This window comes from Staurois parvus, unplaced genomic scaffold, assembly GCF_062004578.1.
Source record: "Staurois parvus isolate SC_StPar_1 unplaced genomic scaffold, SC_StPar_1.0 ptg000192l, whole genome shotgun sequence".
In the NCBI taxonomy this organism is placed as follows: Eukaryota; Metazoa; Chordata; class Amphibia; order Anura; family Ranidae; genus Staurois; species Staurois parvus.
Genome location: NW_028317988.1, coordinates 5,307,710 through 5,327,688, shown reverse-complemented (window position 1 = coordinate 5,327,688; position 19,979 = coordinate 5,307,710). Strand labels below are relative to the sequence as shown.

Genomic DNA, 19,979 nt, shown 5'->3' with positions numbered 1-19,979 from the left:
AACTGCAGATAAACCGTACGGTGAAAAATACCATGCGTTTTCCTGCAGATATGTTTTTGAAAAGGTAAAGCGCTTTTTTTTTTTTTTTTTTTTTTTTTTTGTGAAACACCAACCACATGATCCTCTGTAGTGTGAACCTACCCTAAATCCCGAAGAGTAATCTATTTAGGAGAGGTGTGTATCACACAAATCACTGACTAAAATGATAAATCTTTTGGTGAGTAAAAAGCTAAATGCATTGTAATCCAACCATTTATTTAGTAGTTTGTCTGAAGTTCCAGTTTCCATTGATGGGTTAGAATTTCCAGTACTGATGGGAAAGCCCTTTAGAAGTGGCAAGGTTTATTAGTGACTGTAAATTAAATCCTATTTCTCTGCTTACTTTAATTCAATATAGGTGGCTGTAAAAAACATCCCTAAGACAGGCTGTATATCTCAGGTGCTGGTCCAGCTACCACATGTGTTTCAGCGATTGGAGGCCAACAGTGTGCTTTCTGTGATAGATGCAAGGTAAGGGTCATAGAAGGTACTTTGACATGGCATACAACATTTTAAATGTGATTTTGGATTTTATTTTTTACAAGAATATGCTATTATAGCTATAGTAATATCAAAGTAAAATAAAACTGAAATGTGGCCCAGGCTCCTAGGCAATATATAACTTTTGTTGTTTTTTTTTCTCAAATAGGATTCCAGCTTCCGCCTAACTATCCTTAAAACTGTCCCCTCCCCCCTCCTAACACCTTTGCTAACTAACCTGTGAATGAAAAATGTAGATATTTATTTTCAGGCTGCTTCTGTCCAATCACATGATCTAAGTGGTTCTAAAGCCTATACATTCCTTGCATTAAGGTAAAAAATGTTTAGGCATCAGTATCCCCCCTCACTTCCTGGTCTCAGAAGCCATTGTCCAGTGAGGAGGGAGTGGGGGGTGGGGCCAAGTCCTGCTGTCTGAGTCAATAGACACAGACAGCGAGGCTTGGGAGTGAGCCCATATGAGTGCTCCCATAGAAAGCATTCTATGGGCGCGCTTGGCAGAGGGGTGGAGCCAGGAATGCCAGCATGGAACCTGAGAAAAGGAGGTTTGGAGCCGCTCTGTGCAGGTAAGTATAAACCTTTTTGTTTAACCGCATAAGGACTGCCCACAGTACATTTACTGCTGCAGGGCAGCCCTTGTGTGCAAAATCACGTATATATACCTGATTCACGCTCCCAGTGATTAGGCCAGTGATGTCCGGCCCAAGTCGGATGATCGATCCGTCCTATCCTGTCCTGTGTTGACAGTTACACAGGACAGGAAGTTATGAAATCTTCTCTCTCTGGGCACATTCCGTCCCGGAGCGAGAAGAATCAACATAAACTTTGAGTAAAAGCACTACACAATTACAGTTAGAACATTCTTGGCCTCATTTTACCCCTTGATCACCCCTGCCCCCCCCCCCCCCCTCCCCAGCTAACGCCTTCACTGCCCTGTCACCAGTGTCATTAGTACAGTGTACTGATTTTTTGTTGATCCCTATATTAGTGTCTATGGCGACTTCAGATAGTGTCAGCGCTTCTCCCAGATAGCGTCAGATTGCCCGTTAGTACACCAGTCATCACATTTAACCCCTCGATTGCCAGGAACACGCTCACATACACAATAAACCTCCATTGATAGTATAGTGTCTGAACGGATCAATATCTTTGATCAGATCAGAACTATACCAGCGTTCACATTACTATAGCGTCCCCAAAAACTCAGCATTAGCGGGATCAGCCCCGGCACCTGCCAGCACCTGCATTTAGCCCTTACGCTTGCCCCTTCCCCCCTCTTCTGCCACAGCAAGGTCACTGTCAGTTGATACATTGCACACACAACCCTGGTGTTCACAGAATAAAAAAAAAAAAGCACACAGGTGATCAAATACCACCGAAAGAAAGTTCTATTTGTGTGAAAAAAATGGATGGAAATGTCATTTATGTACAGTATTGCATGACCGTGCAATTGTCAGTTAACTAGTGCAGCACTGTATAGCAAAAAATGGCGTAAATTGCAGTATCTATACCATACTTTGTAGACGCTATAACTTTCACACAAAGCAATCAATATACACTTATTGGGAATTTTTTTACCAAAAACATGTAGCAGAATGCATTTTGGCCTAAATTTATGAATAACTTTGAGTTTAATAAATATTTTTTTATAGCCGAAAGTACAAAATACTGTTTTTTGCGCAAAAAATAAAAAGTGCACAGGTGATCAAATACCAACAGAGGAAAGTTCTATCTGTGTGCAAAAAGGACGTAAATTTCGTTTGGGTACAGCATTGCACCGCGCAATTGCCAGTTGAAATAGTGCAGCGCCGAAAAAAGGCCAGGTCATTAAGGGAGGTGAATCTTCTGGATGGCAAGTGGTTAAAAAAAAAGAAAAAGAGCTTTTACAATCACTTTAACATTTAGCTAAACCCTAAAACAAAAAAAATGTATTTATTGCTGTTTACCAGTCCTTACCCCTGTCTCACATACAGTTGTGTTCAAAATAATAGCAGGGTGTTGAAAAAAGTGAATAAAGCTCAAATTCCTTCTAATAGCTTTTATTTCCATAGACACAAATGCATTGGGAACACTACACATTCTATTCCAAATCAAAACATGAAGAAAAATATATCAAATTTGTGTTGTTCCTCTAAAAAAATGGAAGAAAAGTGAATATTAAACTGTTCAAAAAAAATAGCAGTGTTTGTATTCTTCTTTACAAACTCAAACATTCACTATATAAACTGAAAAATGTTTGAGGATTTTGCTTTCCTTTGAATGACTTAATGAATATTTAGTTGTAGTCGCACTGTTTCTGAGAACTGCTGTACATCTGTGTTGCATGGAGTCACCCAACTTCTGGACCCTGTGATCAGGTATTCCAGCCCAGGATGATTGGACTACATTCCACAGTTCTTCTCTATTTCTTGGTTTTGCCTCAGAAACTGCATTTTTGATGTCACCCCACAAGTTTTCTATTGGATTAAGATCCGGGGATTGGGCTGGCCACTCCATAACGTCAATCTTGTTGGTCTGGAACCAAGATGTTGCACGTTTACTGGTGTGTTTGGGGTCGTTGTCTTGTTGGAACACCCATTTCAAGGGCATTTCCTCTTCAGCATAAGGCAGCATGACCACTTCAAGTATTCTGATGTATTCAATCTGATCCATGATCCCTGGTATGCGATAAATAGTCCCAACACCGTAGTATGAGAAACATCCCCATATCATGATGTTTGCACCACCATGCTTCACTGTCTTCACAGTGTACTGTGGCTTTGAATTCAGTGTTTGGGGGTCGTCTGACAAACTGTCTCCGCCCACTAGACCCAAAAAGAACAATCTTACTTTCATCAGTCCACAAAATGTTGCACCATTTCTCTTTAGGCCAGTCAATGTGCTCTTTGGCAAATTGTAACCTCTTCAGCACGTCTTTTTTTCAACAGTGGGACTTTGCGGGGGCTTCTTGCAGATAGCTTGGCTTCACATAGGCGTCTTCTAATTGTAACAGTACTCACAGGGAACTTTACACCTTCTTTCATCTTCCTGGAGCTGATTGTTGGCTGAGTCCTTGCCATGTTGGCTATTCTTCTATCCATTCGAATGGTAGTTTTTCTCTATCTTGCACGTCTTTCAGGTTTTGGTTGCCATTTTAAAGCATTTGCGATCATTTTAGCTGAGCAGCCTATCATTTTCTGCACTTCTTTATATGTTTTCCCCTCTCCAATCAACTTTTTAATCAAGGTACGCTGTTCTTCTGAACAATGTCTGGAACGACCCATTTTCCTCAGAATTTCAGAGAGAAATGCACTGTAACCAGCATGTACAACATTTGCTGCCTTCCTTCTTTAAATAAGGGCAATAATTGCCACCTGTTTTTCAAAGAATGAATGACCTCACTAAGAGAACTCCACACTGCTATTATTTTGAACATGCCCCTTTCAATTAGTGATTCAATTACACAGAATCAGCAGCATGCATGTCATGACTGTTGGGTGTGTTGGGTTTCTATTACTCTACTACACCTGCTAGTAAATTATTTGCCATGTAGAAATATCATTTCTACCAAAAACAGTGATTGATCAGGTTAGCGATGTCTGACTGCTTTTATTTTGAACACAACTGTATATGTGGCTGTGTGGGCTGCGTTTTACGCGTGCACGAGAGCCCATTAATTTGAATGGACTCCCGTGCCCCGTGACATGCAGGGAAGAAGTCCCTGCACTTCTTCTGAAAACGCAGCCCGCACGGGATCCTCGGTTCCCAGTACGGTTGCGTTTTCCAGTGCGGGCGGTGTGCCATTAGAACTAATGGCACCCGCCTGCGGGTCTGCATTCCTCTGTGCGGGTAGTGCGGCTGCACGGATTTTCGTGCAGATCCGCAGCCGCACCACCCGCACATATGTGAACCTAGCCTAAGGTGCTGTAGCTGCATTTCTTTTCTTTTTCAGGCTTTTCTTCCTTTGTTTTGACCTGGTGATGCTGCCAGTTATGCACTAACCATACTAGGATGGCAATGCTCACTCACTATACTGTAACTATGGAGGAGCAGCATTGTCACTCTAGGAGAGAACTGCAGAAAACCTCCCTACTTCAGAGTTCTGTAGTCCACAGAGAAAACTGAAAACCATGCCAACTGAAGACTATAGAAGGCTATCAGCCTCCAAGATTTCTGGTGGGATCAGCAAGTATTTTGCTGCATTAATCAAACAGCTTTAATAAACTCTCAAATCTTGTTATTTATATGCTAATATGGAATATAGTATTGCCCTGAGTGGTACTTTTGGCATGTCTGAAGGTATTGTTCTGTAAAAAAAAATCATACATCTTCCTTTTCTCACTGGTAACATATGTTTATTATTGTTACAGATTTAAGTTTTTCACTGACAAGATCCTGCCGCAGTACCGAGATGCCATCATGTCGCACACGCTGATCTACATTCCATCCTACTTTGACTATGTTCGCATTCGTAATTACTTTAAAAAGGAAGAACTCAGCTTCACTTATATCTGTGAATATACTGATAAACCTGGGATTTCTAGAGCGCGGCAGTTCTTCCTGAAAGGAGAAAGACAGTTCCTCCTCGTCACAGAAAGATTTCACTTCTATAAGAGGTGGGAGCATTAAACTTATTAACCTGAAAATTTAGGGTTGATGATAGAAACGTACATCTTTTTCTATAGTCTCTTAAAAGGTCACTCCATGTAATCTTGGTATAGGTGTGGTCTAAGGGCCTGGCTTCTTGTATCCTTTGGAGATTCTACTGACAAGACGTTACCTGTCATAGTTCCTGATTTGTTTCCCACCCATCTTGGAATTTTGGATGTTCCTACCAACCATTGGGTGTTCATATCCTACTTTAGTGGGAAGCAAGGGACCCTTTTGTATTATTCTTGACGGTGTGCATACCTGGGAACTTGGTCAAGGAGCTCTTATCACCAGAATCTGCAGAAATCTAAGAAGCTATGTAGTGCTTTAACTCACTAGCATCAAGCAAAATGCTGAAGTCTCATTTTTCAGTAGCCTAACCCAACTTATGTATATATACTGTAAGCACACAGTTTCAGACCTATAAAGCGACATCCTCTTTCTTCATATTGCAAAATGGAATCTGATTTTGATAGATGCTGGACAGTTAAGGAAGACCAGCTCACCCTAAAATGAGACCTCATTTTTAGGTGATTCACAGATTAGCCTTTTCTCATTCATGGGTGGTAAGATCTCACTGTTATGCTCTGCAACTTGCCTATCTTGAATTTGGGAGTTATTCAACTCTTACAACCTCTTGAATACTGACTAAATACGGCTTGAAACAGGTATGCAACAAGTAAAGTCAGAACTGCTAACAATTTATTTTCAGTTGTAAAAAGTTAGGGTGAGGGGGGTTAAAATAGTCCCAGGGTTGGTGAGCAGTGAGAGTAAAAGAGCATCTGTGGTTAGCGGTAAAAAAATAATTCCCCATAATTGGTAACAGTGCAAGGATTGGTGCCTTGTCATTGCTGTCAGTGGGAGAAATAGTTCCTCATCACTGGTGTCAGTGTGAGAAATAGTGCCCCATCGTTGGTGTCAGTTGGAGAAATAGTGCCCCATCATTGGTGTCAGTTGGAGAAATAGTGCCTTATTATTGGAATCAATGGGAGGACTAGTGTCCCATCATTGGAGATAATGGGAGGACTAGTGCCCCATCATTGGAGATAATGGGAGGACTAGTGCCCCATCATTGGAGATAATGGGAGGTCTAGCGCACTATTGTTGGTGTCATTGGAAAGAATAGTGTCCTGTCATTGATGCCAGTGGGTTGAATAGTCCTATTGTTGCTGTCATTGGGAGAAATAGCCCCATTATTAGTGTCAGTGGAGGTAGTGCCCCAGCGTTGGTGTCAGTGGGGGAAATAGCGTCCCATTGTCGGTTGCAGTGGAAGGAATAATTCTCCAAGGGCCAGCTAAAGGCAAGAAAAGGGCTGCTTCTGGCCCACTGATTAAAAACATAGTAATGGAAAATAATGTTGTATATTCTAATTAAAGTGATTCTAAAGGCACAACATTTTTACCTTTATTGCATTGTCAGTTGTTGTATTGCCCCCTCACCTCCCACACATACCTATTTCATTTCAGTGCTGTGCTCATCTACAGCAGCTCTGGTCTCTCTCTCTTTACTCACAGGACTTTGGTGACAGCAGCAGTAACCATTGGCTCCTGCTGCTGTCAGTTAAAGCCTGTGAGCAGGGGGCGGGGCCATCCATATTGTGTGTGTTAGTGGACGCATTCAGCCCAGCTTGGGGGCAAGCCCACAGGTGCACCCCCAAAAGGAAACAACTTACTGCGAGGGGTACACAGAGAAGGGGAGGGGCAGAACCCCAGAAAAGGAGGTTTGTGGCTTCTCCTTGCAATACCATTGCACAGAACAGGTAAGTATACAGTGTTATTTTAGAAAAACAAGATAAAGGTTTCTAACCACTTTATGTTTTGTGTGAGCTCACAAAGTATTAAATCTTTCTCTTTTAGTGTTTTTGGAGACAGGCAGACTGATTGGGGTCACTTGACCATGAGACATTATGGCTTCAGACAAAACACAAAGTATATCAAAGTGTCTGCTATTGTCCTCATTGTGACTAGTCTTGGCTTTGCGGTTTTATGTGATGCTACAAAGCTGAGGATGCGATTTAATGATAATGTAAGAATAATCATTTTGATTTCAGATACACATTGAAAGGCATCAGAAACCTAATATTTTATGAACTGCCCACCTTCCCGCACTTTTACAGTGAGATATGTAACATGATGAAGGCGTGGAAGCAGGGTGAAGAAGCCACGTGGACTTGTACAGTTCTCTATTCTAAGTATGATGCTCAGAGACTGGCTGCTGTGGTGGGAGCAGAGAGAGCGGCGCAGATGTTACAGTCAAAGAAGAACGTGCATCTGTTTGTTACCGGGGAGAATAACTGAATACAGGGAAGTCTTCCAGGGAGAACTCAACTTCATTTTGTACAGAAGGACTGTTGGTTACGGACCGGCAACATTCCCAAATTTTTCATCTCCAGTCATCACGTTTTGTATTTCATGGACTCAAGTGTATATCGTATTAAATGAATGGGGGGATCCTTTGTCCAAATAACTGCTACAAAGGATAACACAGCGCCTGGAAAATGTATAGTGTTTATGTAACCTTTAAACAAATAAGAATTCAGGTTTAATTAAAAAAAGAGATCATAACTAAGAAAAAAAAAAAGCCTTTTTTTGCACTTCCTGTACTGAGCAGAGCTCCGAGTAGGGGAGAGAGAAGCAGCACAATGAGTCAATCGCATATGTACTATTGCAAGGAGCATGCTAATTGGAGGGGAGGGCAGAGTGACAGAGAGCTTTTCAATATACTTTTTTTTCACAGTCCAATCACACAGTAGGGGTGGGGAGGAGACCTGTAAGTGATAATAAAACTGCAACAGAAAAAGATCCAGTCATCTTCCCTGCCAGGCAGGACTGTGCTGTGCTGCAGAGCTGTGTAAATATTGGGACTAGATGGACAGGAATACAAATCCTTTGCCAGGTTAAACAGCTCTTCTGTATATTTTTTATCTGCCTATTTAGCTGTTTGCCAGGAGCTCAGCCTTAGCGTTCATACTTTGCGTGGATTTGTCAGGTACATGCTGGCAAAACCAAATTATATATTTATTCTAAAATATATGTAAACCCTCACCTCGTAAAGCAATCAATTCAGAGTAACATAGAAATGAAAGGTAAAACATTTGAGTATTGATTAAAAAAAAAACATAAAAATGTTTCCCTATTTGTTTCACAAGTGATCACATAGCCAAAGAGCTGGGGGAGGAAACAACAGCACACTGGTCTTCCCAGTGAATGTCTGTGAGGGAAGGGGCATGTCAGCAGGAGTCTGATCATTGGAGGAGAGCAGGCTGAGTTTCCAGCACAGGTAGACAACTGATCACGCTATACTCTCCTGCTTAGTGTGGTAAGCTTTTAATAGGAAAGCAGGGGGACTGGCAGGATCACCGGAGGTTTCACACAAAGGAAGCAATACAAAGAGAACAGGATACGTTTTCATACAAGTACATGGTACAGCAGGCACATCAGCAATATGAAATGTTGGCTTTACATATTCTTTAAATATGTTTTTAATGGATTGTGGTGCTATTTTAATAAAACAAAAGCCGCGCTTTGAAATTTCAGAATGACAAGATTTTTAATGTTCAGCCAGTCAAAATGATACTTTTGTTCTATTGTGACATCTGTGTTACCATGGGCAGTAATCTGAAGAATATCTACAATAATACTTTGGAGGCATTCGCAAGATTTATACTAAAATACTCACTTTGCACACCTTGATAAATTGCCTGCAGGGGTGCCAATGAAAATGTCCATTTTATTTCACTTGCTGACAAATACCCCCCATAGTTTAGTGGTGTGGGTGAGGATATAAGTAGAGAATAATACATTTTATTGAGTACACTAGAGGTCTCCGGAGATTGTGTCATTGCTCCTGAGAATTGTCCACTAGGTGGCAGACTGGGATTTCAAGTGCTGCTTACTATGTAGCATCTTTTAAGCTAGTTGAGTATAAAAAATATAGAAAATAATATGTGAAAAATGTATAATATATCAGGAACGGTTTACGGTGTCAACAAAGGCAAACATATACTGTGGTAATAAATCTGTGATGACATTACCTCATCAAAGTGTATGTATGTGTGAAAGTATAGATGAATTGTAAGCAGGATTAATGCCCCCCCCCCCCTAGTTAATCCATAGATACCAATCAGCCCTATCATTATGACCTCCCACCATAACCCTTCAAGGTATGGGCTCCACTACATGTCTGAAGGTATGCTGTAGTATCTGACACCAAGTCGTCAGCAGCAGATCCTTTAAATCCTATAAGTTGTGAGGTGGGGCCTCCATGGATCGGACTTGTTTTTCCAGCACATCCCACAGATACTTGATTGGATAAGATAAGGTCTGGAGAATTTAGAGGCCAAGTCCAACACCTCAAACTCGTATTCCTCAAATCATTCTTGACTTCGTCAGACCAGGCCACCTTCTTTCATTGCTCTGTGGTCCAGTTCTGATGTTCACATGCCCATTGAAGGCAGTTTTGGCTGTGCACATGGGTCAGCATGGACATCCTGACCGGTCTGCAGCTATGCGGCCCCTTATGAAACAAATAACTACACTCTGTGTGTTCTGACACCTTTCTAAGAGAACCAGCATGAACTCTTTCAGTAATCTGAGCTCCAGTAGCTTTTCTATTGGATCAGGCTACATGGGCCAGCCTTCACTCCCCACGTGTATCAGTGAGCCTTGGCCAATAACCCTGTCACTGCTGGTTTTCCTTCCTTGGACCACTTTTGATTGGTCCTGACCAGGGGCGTCCCTATGATTGGTGTCACCCAGTGCGGTAATACTTGGTGTCACCCCTCCGACGATCCCCGCAGGATGGATCGGATCTGCGGATTGAGCAAAATGGATCGGAGTCCGATCTATTATTATGCTCCCCAATCTGCAGGTCCGATCCATCCTGCGGGGATCATCGGCTTGCAACCTATATGGGGGTTAGCTGATCTCTCCACAAGCTCCACAAAAAGGTAAGTTTTAAAGCAAGCCGACGATCCCCGCAAGATGGTTCGGATCTGCGGATTGGGGAGCATAATGGATTGGACTCCGATCCATTATGCTCAATCTGCAGATCCAATCCATCCTGCGGGGATTGTTGGCTTGCTTTAAAACTTACCTTTTTCGTGGAGCGGGTTCAGTGTCACCCCGTGCGATAGGTGTCACCCGGTGTGGCGTGCACCCCCCTGGTCCTGACCACTGCAGAGCGGGAACATCCCACATCCCCCGTTCTGGAGTTGCTCTGACCCATTCGTCTAGCCATTACAATTTGGCCCTGGTCAAAGATGCTCGAATCCTTAACCCTAGTACACACTAAGAGAGAATTGGATGTCTGATAGGTCGATTTAAGTGAATATCATGGTGTAGTCGGAATGCTATTGACTTGTAAGAAACTTCTCAGCCAACAAAGGCAAACGTAGCTATGTACTAAAAGAGTAGAAGAGGGGGTCATTCTTTGCTTCTGATCATGCGCTTTTTTTTTTTTATTCGATTATTTTAGTACAATTACTGTACACATGAAACGAAAATCGGATGCTGTGTTCAAGTCAGAATCGCCTGTCCAAAGCAGTATACTAACAATCAGATAATCGGCTGATTGGTTGTCGTACACAAAGTTGCGTCTTATTTTATTATCGTGTGTGCGGTCCATTCGTTTTGCCCATTTTTTCATCTTTTAACACATCAGCTTCAAGGACAACATGTTCACTTGCTGCCTGTTCTATCCCACCCTCTTTCAGATGCTTTTGTAATGAGATAATCTGTGTTTTTCACTTTACCAGGAAGGGGTCATAATGATATGGCTGATTGGTGTATAGTCATTAATTGCATTTTAATTGCCTCTTCGCTGTGTCTTTTTATATTGGTTTGCTGCTCTCCTCTTTTACAGCAGAATTCAGATTAGAAAAGGAAGGGGCAGCGCTGAATTCCAGACTGTTGTCAGTCTTTTTCTAGAAGCTTTCTGATTGGAGTACGAGCCGGGCCCTCCTATTCCTTCTGTACTGAAATGTATTGTAATTGTATTGTCTCCCTTATATTGTAAAGTGCTGAGCAAACTGTTGGCGCTATATAAATCCTGTATAAAAATAATTGGAGTAGAAGTAAGCACATGGATGACCTCATCAGTGATGTTCTGTACAGGGAGAGCACAAGGATATCCTTCACTATCCATTCACAGGCTGGGTGGTCCTTGACCAAGCTTTCTTGCTGTAGTGTAGAAATGTGAGGTTGGGGACTTGTTGTTTAGCAGGGCAAAACAGAATTAGGGTGCATTCACACCAGCCGCCGTATTGTAACGCAGTGGCTGGTGTGCGATGCGGTCCAGTGAGGTCACCGCTTTGTACCATACTGGTTTTTTTTTTTGTTGCTTTTTTTAAACTAACTTTATTGACATTTCATAAAATTCAATTGGCCGCTGCACGGTGCCCTATGCTGCGGCGCACTGAAGAAAAGTTGTGCATACACTGCTTTTTTCAGTGCACCATGCCTGCAAACCATTGCAACACAGTGGAATGAACAGAGTAGACAGATGTCAAGGCATTTTGCTTTGTCATTCGGTGAGTCTTCGCTGGAAGTCCCACAGCATCTGGTTTGAATGGACCCTTACATTTTTTGCCAGAAATCCCAAAGGGTCCTCTGTTTTCCATGCCAAATCTGTTTTTTCAATATTGCTAAGAATTCACTTACACAGTTGTATAGACTCTTCTGTGCTGAAATTGCTTACTCTGATTTTACTGCACGCTGTGAGCTTTTTACAGTGTGCATTAGAAGCTGTAGCAAGTAAAATAGAGCCCACCTCCTTTCCTGACAGGTGGACATTTCAAGCCCTTTCCTCCTCAGCTTGAGCATCCCTAGCCTGCCAATTTCATTCATTAGATTTCATTTCTTTCAATCATTCAGGCTCAGCATCACATGTGGGTATTACCTTAGGAGGTCTGTCATCCTAGGAATGCCCACTCTTTCAGACTGACAGACACCCATCAAGGCAAGAGCTGTGATTTTTCTTTTTTTTTTTTCAGGAAGCTGTGTACAACCCCCTGCTGGTCCCACCCACCAGCCATGATCTGTTTGTATTGCATAGAGAAACATAGTGACCTAGTGATGGTTGTACTAGGTTTACAATAAAGTATGTCATAAAACTGGAAAGATTTCATTTTTTAAGATTTTTATTAGCACATTCATGAGGGGGCAAAGGAGGAACCACAGAAGGCAAAGTACTAGCAGATTAAACTTCAGCTTTAAATGAAATTTAGCGGTCAAGTTTTGGTGGAGCAAAGCTACGTTAGGTTTGTAAAATGAAATTCTCCAAGATTACCATGTTGTCATTTTGGTAATTGGATTATTAATTGGCAATCATTTGGAAACAAATTTCTTGTTATATTTCCTAATGAATGGAGTCATTGAAGTACTGGCAGAAATCAATATTCGAAAAAAATACACCAGATCACTTTCAATGGTAACATTTCAGATCCACCTTAAAGTGAACATGTCATGAGAGAAACACTGGCAGCCAGTGCTGACCTCCTTTTGAAAATACTAGCTGTGTGGTTGTGTTGGTGACCCGAAACAAGTATGAAGATGAGCAAAGTCATGAAAAGCAGAAGCGCTGACAGCCAAGCAATGAACGTTTTACGAAGGCGAGCTCAGCAAATGCAGTTGCAGTCGTGACAGGTTTCCTTTAAGTGTCTCTGTGCTCTGACTAAGGTTGTTAGGATAAAATGACTGATCTGACAAGCAGCAGCTTTTTCTTCTTCACCCGATACATCACCCTGCACGTGGATATCACATTCAGCCTTAGATTCTCGGGTCTCGTTTTCCTCAGATCTCCTGCCATTAAACTGCTGTAACCCACAGAGTCACACAATGGCCAGCAGCGAGTTCCATTTAATTCCAGAGCTGGCTGGTGCTAAATAGTGTTTTGAATCACCCTTTGCATGGTCCGCCGGGGGTTAGTGATTGGTTGCCAAGCAGTGCGCGGCTCATGTAATACTCAGAGAAGGTGTAGGTTAAAGTCTCCAGCATGGAATAAAAATACCCGGCACAATAGGCAAGGAACAGGGAAAGTGCAAAAAGACTGTGTGATTGCAGCGTAATTGGCTTTATTGTCATCCATTGAGAAGGGTATACGGATTGTTTAATTGAATTTGATTGCAGGGAAAACGAAGGCAAAAGAAAGAAGCAGCTGGAGGCCAGGTTTCCACTATCCCATCCGTGAAAGAAATGTTCAAATGTAAAGTAAACATTCTTTACAAGTAGAGTTTTTTCCCCTCCTTCAATACCGTTGTTAGTTTTACCTCCATTTTCTGAATTATGAATCATGTTACATTGTATTTTCTGCTGAATACAAAATCATAACCTCCTTTGCAACCTGAGAGAAATCCATTCATTGTCTGAGAAAAAGAAAAGTAGCAAACAGGTTTACATTTAGAAGAGAGCAAAGTTTGAGACGTTGGAAGGCCATGAAAAGTTCCTTCTTCATAAACTCTTGGGGAAGGATGCAATTTATTTGAGGGACAAAGGAAGTCATTCATTTTCGGGTTATACAGCCACCTACAGAATGACTGGGCACTGGCAAACAAAAAAATTGTAAGCCGTCCCAGGATAATTCCCTTTTTGATAGTGTCCTAGGAACATGGATGTGTTTTCTTCGATTTTGCTGGGAAAAGTCTCACCATTTTTTTTGCTAGCAGGTTTGTCTTCAATCAATGACAGTGACCTTTGGGTACTGGATTCTGCTTATGGAGCTATCCAGACCCTATTCTGGTTAAAAGTTGAAAGAATATCACTTTGCAGTTGCTTCAGCGCTTACCCTAATTCTAAAGGCTTACCTTGTAAGTAGTCCAATTGGGGTGGGCACCAAGAGTTAACCCATTATTTGGACAGTTGGATGTCCTAAAAGTTTCTGCTTTCTGTCGGTGTTACAGGGAAGGGGTTAATGTTGAGGGATTGAGCGCTGATGTTATCCACTGAACGGCAAGCGCACTTTAGGCTCTCTTTACTACCATTCAGCTTTTAGGAAGCACCTTCCTGCTGCTGCTCTCATTTGCATATGTCATGTGGAATTCAAATTCACAGTCTGGTCCTTGTACTTGTCTAAAGCAACTTGGCTACCTTTGGCTTTCTGACCCTATACCTGTTACCAATGTTTGAGTTTGTGGCTACATAAGGCCTTACCTTGTACCCTGAGATACATCGCTTTACGACCATGCGGTTGCAGCATTTCTGATTCCAAACACAGGGCAATCGCACTGTACTTGGTGCACCAGCTCACAATCCACTAATGCCTCCAGTGCTGCATGCAACGTGCCTACTGATGCAAAAGAAACCAAATAGCCAGTTGAAGATTCACAAAGGACCAAAGTAACATGCATAACAGAAAATTATAATGGTCCACCAGGGTGGCTCTGAGGAAGGAGATGCATCCCCGAAACATGGCAGCTTGCCAAAATTGCCACAATCTGGTCACTCTTTGCCACACTGATCGACCATCAAAGTTTGTTGTTATGCATGTTACTTTTGTCCTTTGTGAGTATTCAATTGGCTATTTGTTTTTTTTGGGTAAAAACTTGAGAAATACACTAGGTGTTTGCTCCCTCTGTGTGTTCTTTTCTTTTGCAGTATATGGTTGGATTACCCTGTCTGAGGACAGCTGCACCATTGAAGCAATGTTCAAGAGGAAGTATAAACCCCACACATTATCCTAGTCTGGTGATTGTCCTTTTGAGTGCTGGAGTAGTTGTTTGTTCTCTTGTATGTGCCTACTGATGTAGCCTGATCTTTGCAGCCTGGAAACCTCAAGACCTCTGCTCCTAGAGTCTATGCCATCTTTGTAGTCTTCCCTAGCTGCCTCCTGTGCTCAGCTGGCTTGGGCTAAATTTCTTCATTTGGGCTCAGAAATTCCTTATGGAATTTACAAGGTCTATCATAGCCTCCGTCCATTAAGGAGGATATATGGACTCTATGGACATGTACCTGCATGACACATTATTTCAGTGAACCAGCAGTTTCTGTGCTTCGCTCTTCTGCATTTTCAATTTTTGGTCCTGCCCTTTGCCCTATGGTCTGCACCATGGGTGTTCACAAAGGTGCTGGTGTCAGTACTAACCTTGCTGTGGTCTTGGACATTCTCATTGTGGGATATCTACAAGATGTCCTGCTGAGGGAATAGCTAGCACAGGTCCCTTGGTGGACAACGTTTCCCTGACCTTCCAGCCCTTGCAGAGGTTTGAGTGTATCCTGAAATTTCACAAATCAGCACTGGAACTTACAGTATTGGTTTCTTGGAATATTTGAATCCAGTCCTAGACATAGCTCAAGCCAGAGTTTTTCTTCCCCAGGAGAAATATTAAACTCTTCACTCCTTGACTTCTCTGGGATTACGCATCAGTCCAGGAGTCACTCGACTCTGCTTCTGCATCAGTCAAAGAGCTGATGGTAGCCTCTTTCAAGTTAGTCCCATTTGCCAAGTTTATCCCTAGTTTCTTACAACACAGTATTCTATCATGGTGGGACAAGTTAGTCCAGTCCTTGGACAGACAAATTTATCTGGCACCAAGGACCAGCTTTTGGAGTTAGGGATTCCTTCCTTCTGTCTTTTGGACAGAATTCAGCCTGTTCTACAGATGGGTTTGGACCAGCATTTGGTCCTCCACACCATTAAGGAGTAGATATCTGCTCTTGCTATCTTGTTCCAGAGATGACTTCCCACCCCTTGATTAAGAACATTGTGCAGGGTGTCTCCCATGGGGCTTTTCCTGTTCTCTTTCCTGTGACTCCTTGGGATCTGAATTTGGTTCTCTTGGCACTTCAAACCCCACCCTTTGAACCTGTCAGGGTTGTCATTCCACCCTTGCCCATAAGGTGATGTTTTTTGTTCCCATCATCTCTGTGAGGCAAATGTCTGAGTTGGCAGCCTTATCCTTTAAAGAATGCTTTCTGGTCTTAAACAAGCATAAGGTGGTATAAGGCCCAGAACTTCTTTTCTACCTAAAGTTAGTCTTTCACCTTAACCAAGACATCATTCCTCCAGCCCCAGTCCACTCAAAGATTTCCCTTTATTGAATGTGTTTGAGCTGTAAGAATTGTTCTCTCAGCTAAGCTTCCTTCAAATAGACCGACTCTCTCTTTGTCAATCCAGATGGTCCCTGTGAAGTCAAACTGGCTTCTTGTTACACCATCTATTGGTAGCTCAGACAGATATTATCCAAACTTATGGTCTAGGCTTTCACCCTTTAATTTCAGGACAAACTGTACTAGATCTTTGAGTGTCTCTCAGGTTGCTGGACATTAGGCTACTGTTTCCCAGATTTGCAAGGCTGCCTCCTGGTCTTCTGCTCACATGTTTTCCAAGTTCCACAAGGTGCATGGTCAGGACCCATCTGATACCAACTTCAGGTGTAAGGTCCTTCAGTCAGGAGTTTGACTTGCAGGCAGTCCCCAGTTCTGTTTTGTTAGTGGGCCTGTTAGCATTATGTTTACTGTTGCCCATCCCTCAATTAGACTACTTTTGGGTGTCCTGACAGCTATTGACTTCCTGTGACCCTCAATAGATGAGAAAATAGAATTTTTGCACCCACAGTAAAATCCTTTTCTTGGAGTCCATTGAAGAACACAAGTTCCACCACTCTGTGCTTATGATAATGCTTTTTGCACTGTTTTGCTTCAAAACCGAGGCATGCTTGTAGTATGTTTATGCTGGGCTGGCTTACATTTTTTTTTTTTGCCTGGGACCAGTCATGCTGGTGGCAGTATAACATGGGCTTTAATGCTGTCCTGTGTCCCTCAATGGACTTCAAGAAGAATCCAAATAGCCTATGTTTTAAAGGCATAGCATTTGTATGTACACCTACAATAAAAGTTTGCTTTATCTAATTTCTATAACCCTCATAACTTTTATTTTATTAATTTTTTTCAGTAATGCTGAAACATTTGGTGGTCCTGCCAGTTTACTCCACTTGGCCCTGCTTCCTCTCTCTTCCTTTCCACACTAATCAAGATTTCACGAACATGGTGGCGTTGTCCGCTTGAGTGCATTCATTCTGTAATGGCAACAGCAGGTCACTATCCCACAAATGATGTGGATGCCATACTGTTGTCAGCCTGTGACATGTATTGACATGACCCCTGTACAGCTAGACAAGGGATAACAGGGACCAAATTACCGCAAATAGCTGGATGCAAAAGCTCCATTCCCCCCCATCTTACCGTAGCATTATTAGCTGAGGATCATTGTGGTCATGTGACTGCTAAATACAAATAGTGCTGCAAGATGGTATGGGACCTCTTGCTATTAGCGTGGGTCTGCCCAGCCCAGTAGGTTAATGCTAAGTTGCCATTGGATGTCTTTTAGTGCCAGCATTGTCTAAAGGAAGGCATTGGTGCCATTCCTTCCCCTAAGACCTTAGATCTGCGAATAACACATGATCATGGTAATCCCTGCAGCCATTCGTACTGCCGTCATGCTTGTTGGTTCAATGCTGTGCCAGTCATTTTGAATGGCACCCCAAATCATCTTACCAACAGATGCACATTGCAGTTGTGCTGCCCCTCCTGTATTAGAAGAAAGGTATGGCCAAAGTTTTTTTCTGGAGAGTGGTGGCTGACAGAGCTCAGAGCTGATTGAGAACTGAGCTATCGGTGGTCATGTGATCACTCAATTCTCAGTCTTAGAGCTGGCGAGGGACAGCTGCAGCATGGAGGTGAGTATGTATGTTTGTTTTTATATAGCCCAAACTTTTCCTTTAAAATAACATATGGCCAAGCACTGTTCATCCTCGCCACACTTCACAATGTGTCCTCCGTTCAGTGCCACTGGTCTTTCTGGGCTGAATGACAGCCAGTGTCATTAAAACCCCTTACACTGATCCCAAGCTGTCAGGGACACACCCTCAGGGGCCAGCATAATCACATATAGGGAAATAATTTATATGCTAAATATTCCAACATGTATTGAATCCATATAGTTACCGGGATACAGTATTATGACAATACTGGTACTTTAGTTACTATAAAAGGGACATTACTTTCCCATAATTTGATGGATCTGTGAAATGTGTCATCTGAATATCCATTCAGGAGTTGGCAGTGTGGGGTATGTCTGAAGCTATAGGGCTCTTTGATGGATTAATACCAGATTTTTCTGGTGTACCATTATTCCAAGACAAGTAAACTTCAATATTTTTTGTGCATGTTATTTATTGGCAGCATGTTAGAAAGAAGAAACTGAATCTGCATAAAAAAACTTCCAGTGGTTTTGGCTTAAAGTGATATTAAACCCTTCATTTTTAAACACTTTCAGCTGCCGATTATGAACTTGCTGAGTATGCCGTTTCTTTAGCATTTATTCCTTGCCTATGTTCTTATTTAAAGAGGAACTTCTCTCCTGTTTCAGAAGAATATAAATTCACCAGCTACAAATACTGTAGCTTCTGACTTTTAATAAATAGGTACTTACTAGCCCTGGAGTCCAGCACTGCCTTCACTGGAGCAGGTTGTTCACAGGGCTTCAGAACCCTGACACCGCCATCTTGGATGTGGGAGGCAGATGAGCCACTGTGCTTCAGAACCCTGACACCGCCATCTTGGATGTCTCACAGCTGGCTCCCCACTGGATAAGTGTGAGATCATGCTGCACTGTCAGACTGGTCTTGCAGCCTCCTGTGACCTGTTCCAGGAGGATGTAGGTGGAGGGACTAGGCCAAACTGACATAATTCCCGCCTATGTGGTAGTGGAAATCTGTCACAAGAAAAAAAAAAACACCAGGGGGAAGGACAAGGATGAGCAGTACCTTAAGGCTCCATGCACACTAGCGGTTTTTTTTTTCAGCTCAAAAAACACTGGTAATAACGTTTTTTTAGTAGTATGCAGAAGCGTTTAGGAGCATTAGCATTTTCTTAGCTTTTTTACAGTACATGTAGAGGGAAAAAAAGCTGTTAGGAGCCTTTTAGGAGTGTTTAGTGTTTTTTTCTGCTGGAAAAACACTAAAAAAAACTACAAAGACATTTTTCTGTCTACTCCTAGACAATGAAGTTCAAATAATGCTAATAGCCTAAAGTAGTGTACATGGCTACATAGGATAACACTATTTACTATTTAGGAGCAGAAAAAATGCTAAAAACAGCTTCTAGGAAATACACTAGTGTGCATGGAGCCTAAAGTGAAGGTCTGCTTTAGGTTGGTGCCATGACTGCTGCCCTAGGTTTCCTGTTTCAGGGTAGCTCCTTTCTCTTGTAGCATCCTACGGAGCCACCCTTGCATGTAGGGAGTTAAAGCAATATTAAAGTTTCTTTTTTTTTTAACAAAACATGTCTATACTTACCTGCTCTGTGCAGTGATTTTTCACAAAACAGCCTGAACCCTCCTCTTCTCGGGTCCCCTGCTGGTGCTCCTGGCTCCTCCTTTCTGTTGGGTGCCCCCATAGCAAGCAGCTTGCTGTGGGGGCATCCGAGCAGGCGTGTTCCTAAGTCGCTGCACCGTGTGTCCATTCACGCATGGAGCCGTGGCTTGGCCCTCCTCCCTCACTTCATTGGCTGACTGGCTGTGATTGACAGCAGCAGAAGCCAATGGCTCCCGTTTGCTGTCTCAGCCAATGAAGAGGCAGAGACCTGTGACAGCTGAGGTTGCCGTGCACATCGCTGGATCGCAATGGGGCTCAGGTAAGTATTGAGGGGGCTGGAGGCACTTCTGCACACAGAAGGTTTTTTATCTTCATGCTCAGAATGCATGAAGGTAAAAAACCTTGAGCCTTTACAACCACTTTAAGTCTTCCTACACTGTGTGAAGCAATAGCAACACACAGCCCCATAGCTTAGGAAGGCAAGGCACTCCCCTGATCCTCTCTT

General features: G+C 42.5%; 1 protein-coding gene across 1 annotated transcript in view; it reads left to right on the top strand.

Moving 5' to 3' along the window:
• UTP25 (UTP25 small subunit processome component) overlaps positions 1-9,198 on the top strand; it is a 54,287-nt gene extending 45,089 nt beyond the window's left edge. The window contains exons 10-12 of the mRNA XM_089677815.1: positions 398-510; positions 4,887-5,132; positions 7,217-9,198. Coding sequence (XP_089533941.1) covers positions 398-510; positions 4,887-5,132; positions 7,217-7,463 — 606 coding nt within the window. The 3' untranslated portion in view covers positions 7,464-9,198. The remainder of the gene's footprint in view (positions 1-397; positions 511-4,886; positions 5,133-7,216) is intronic.
• Positions 9,199-19,979: the final 10,781 nt, after the last annotated feature.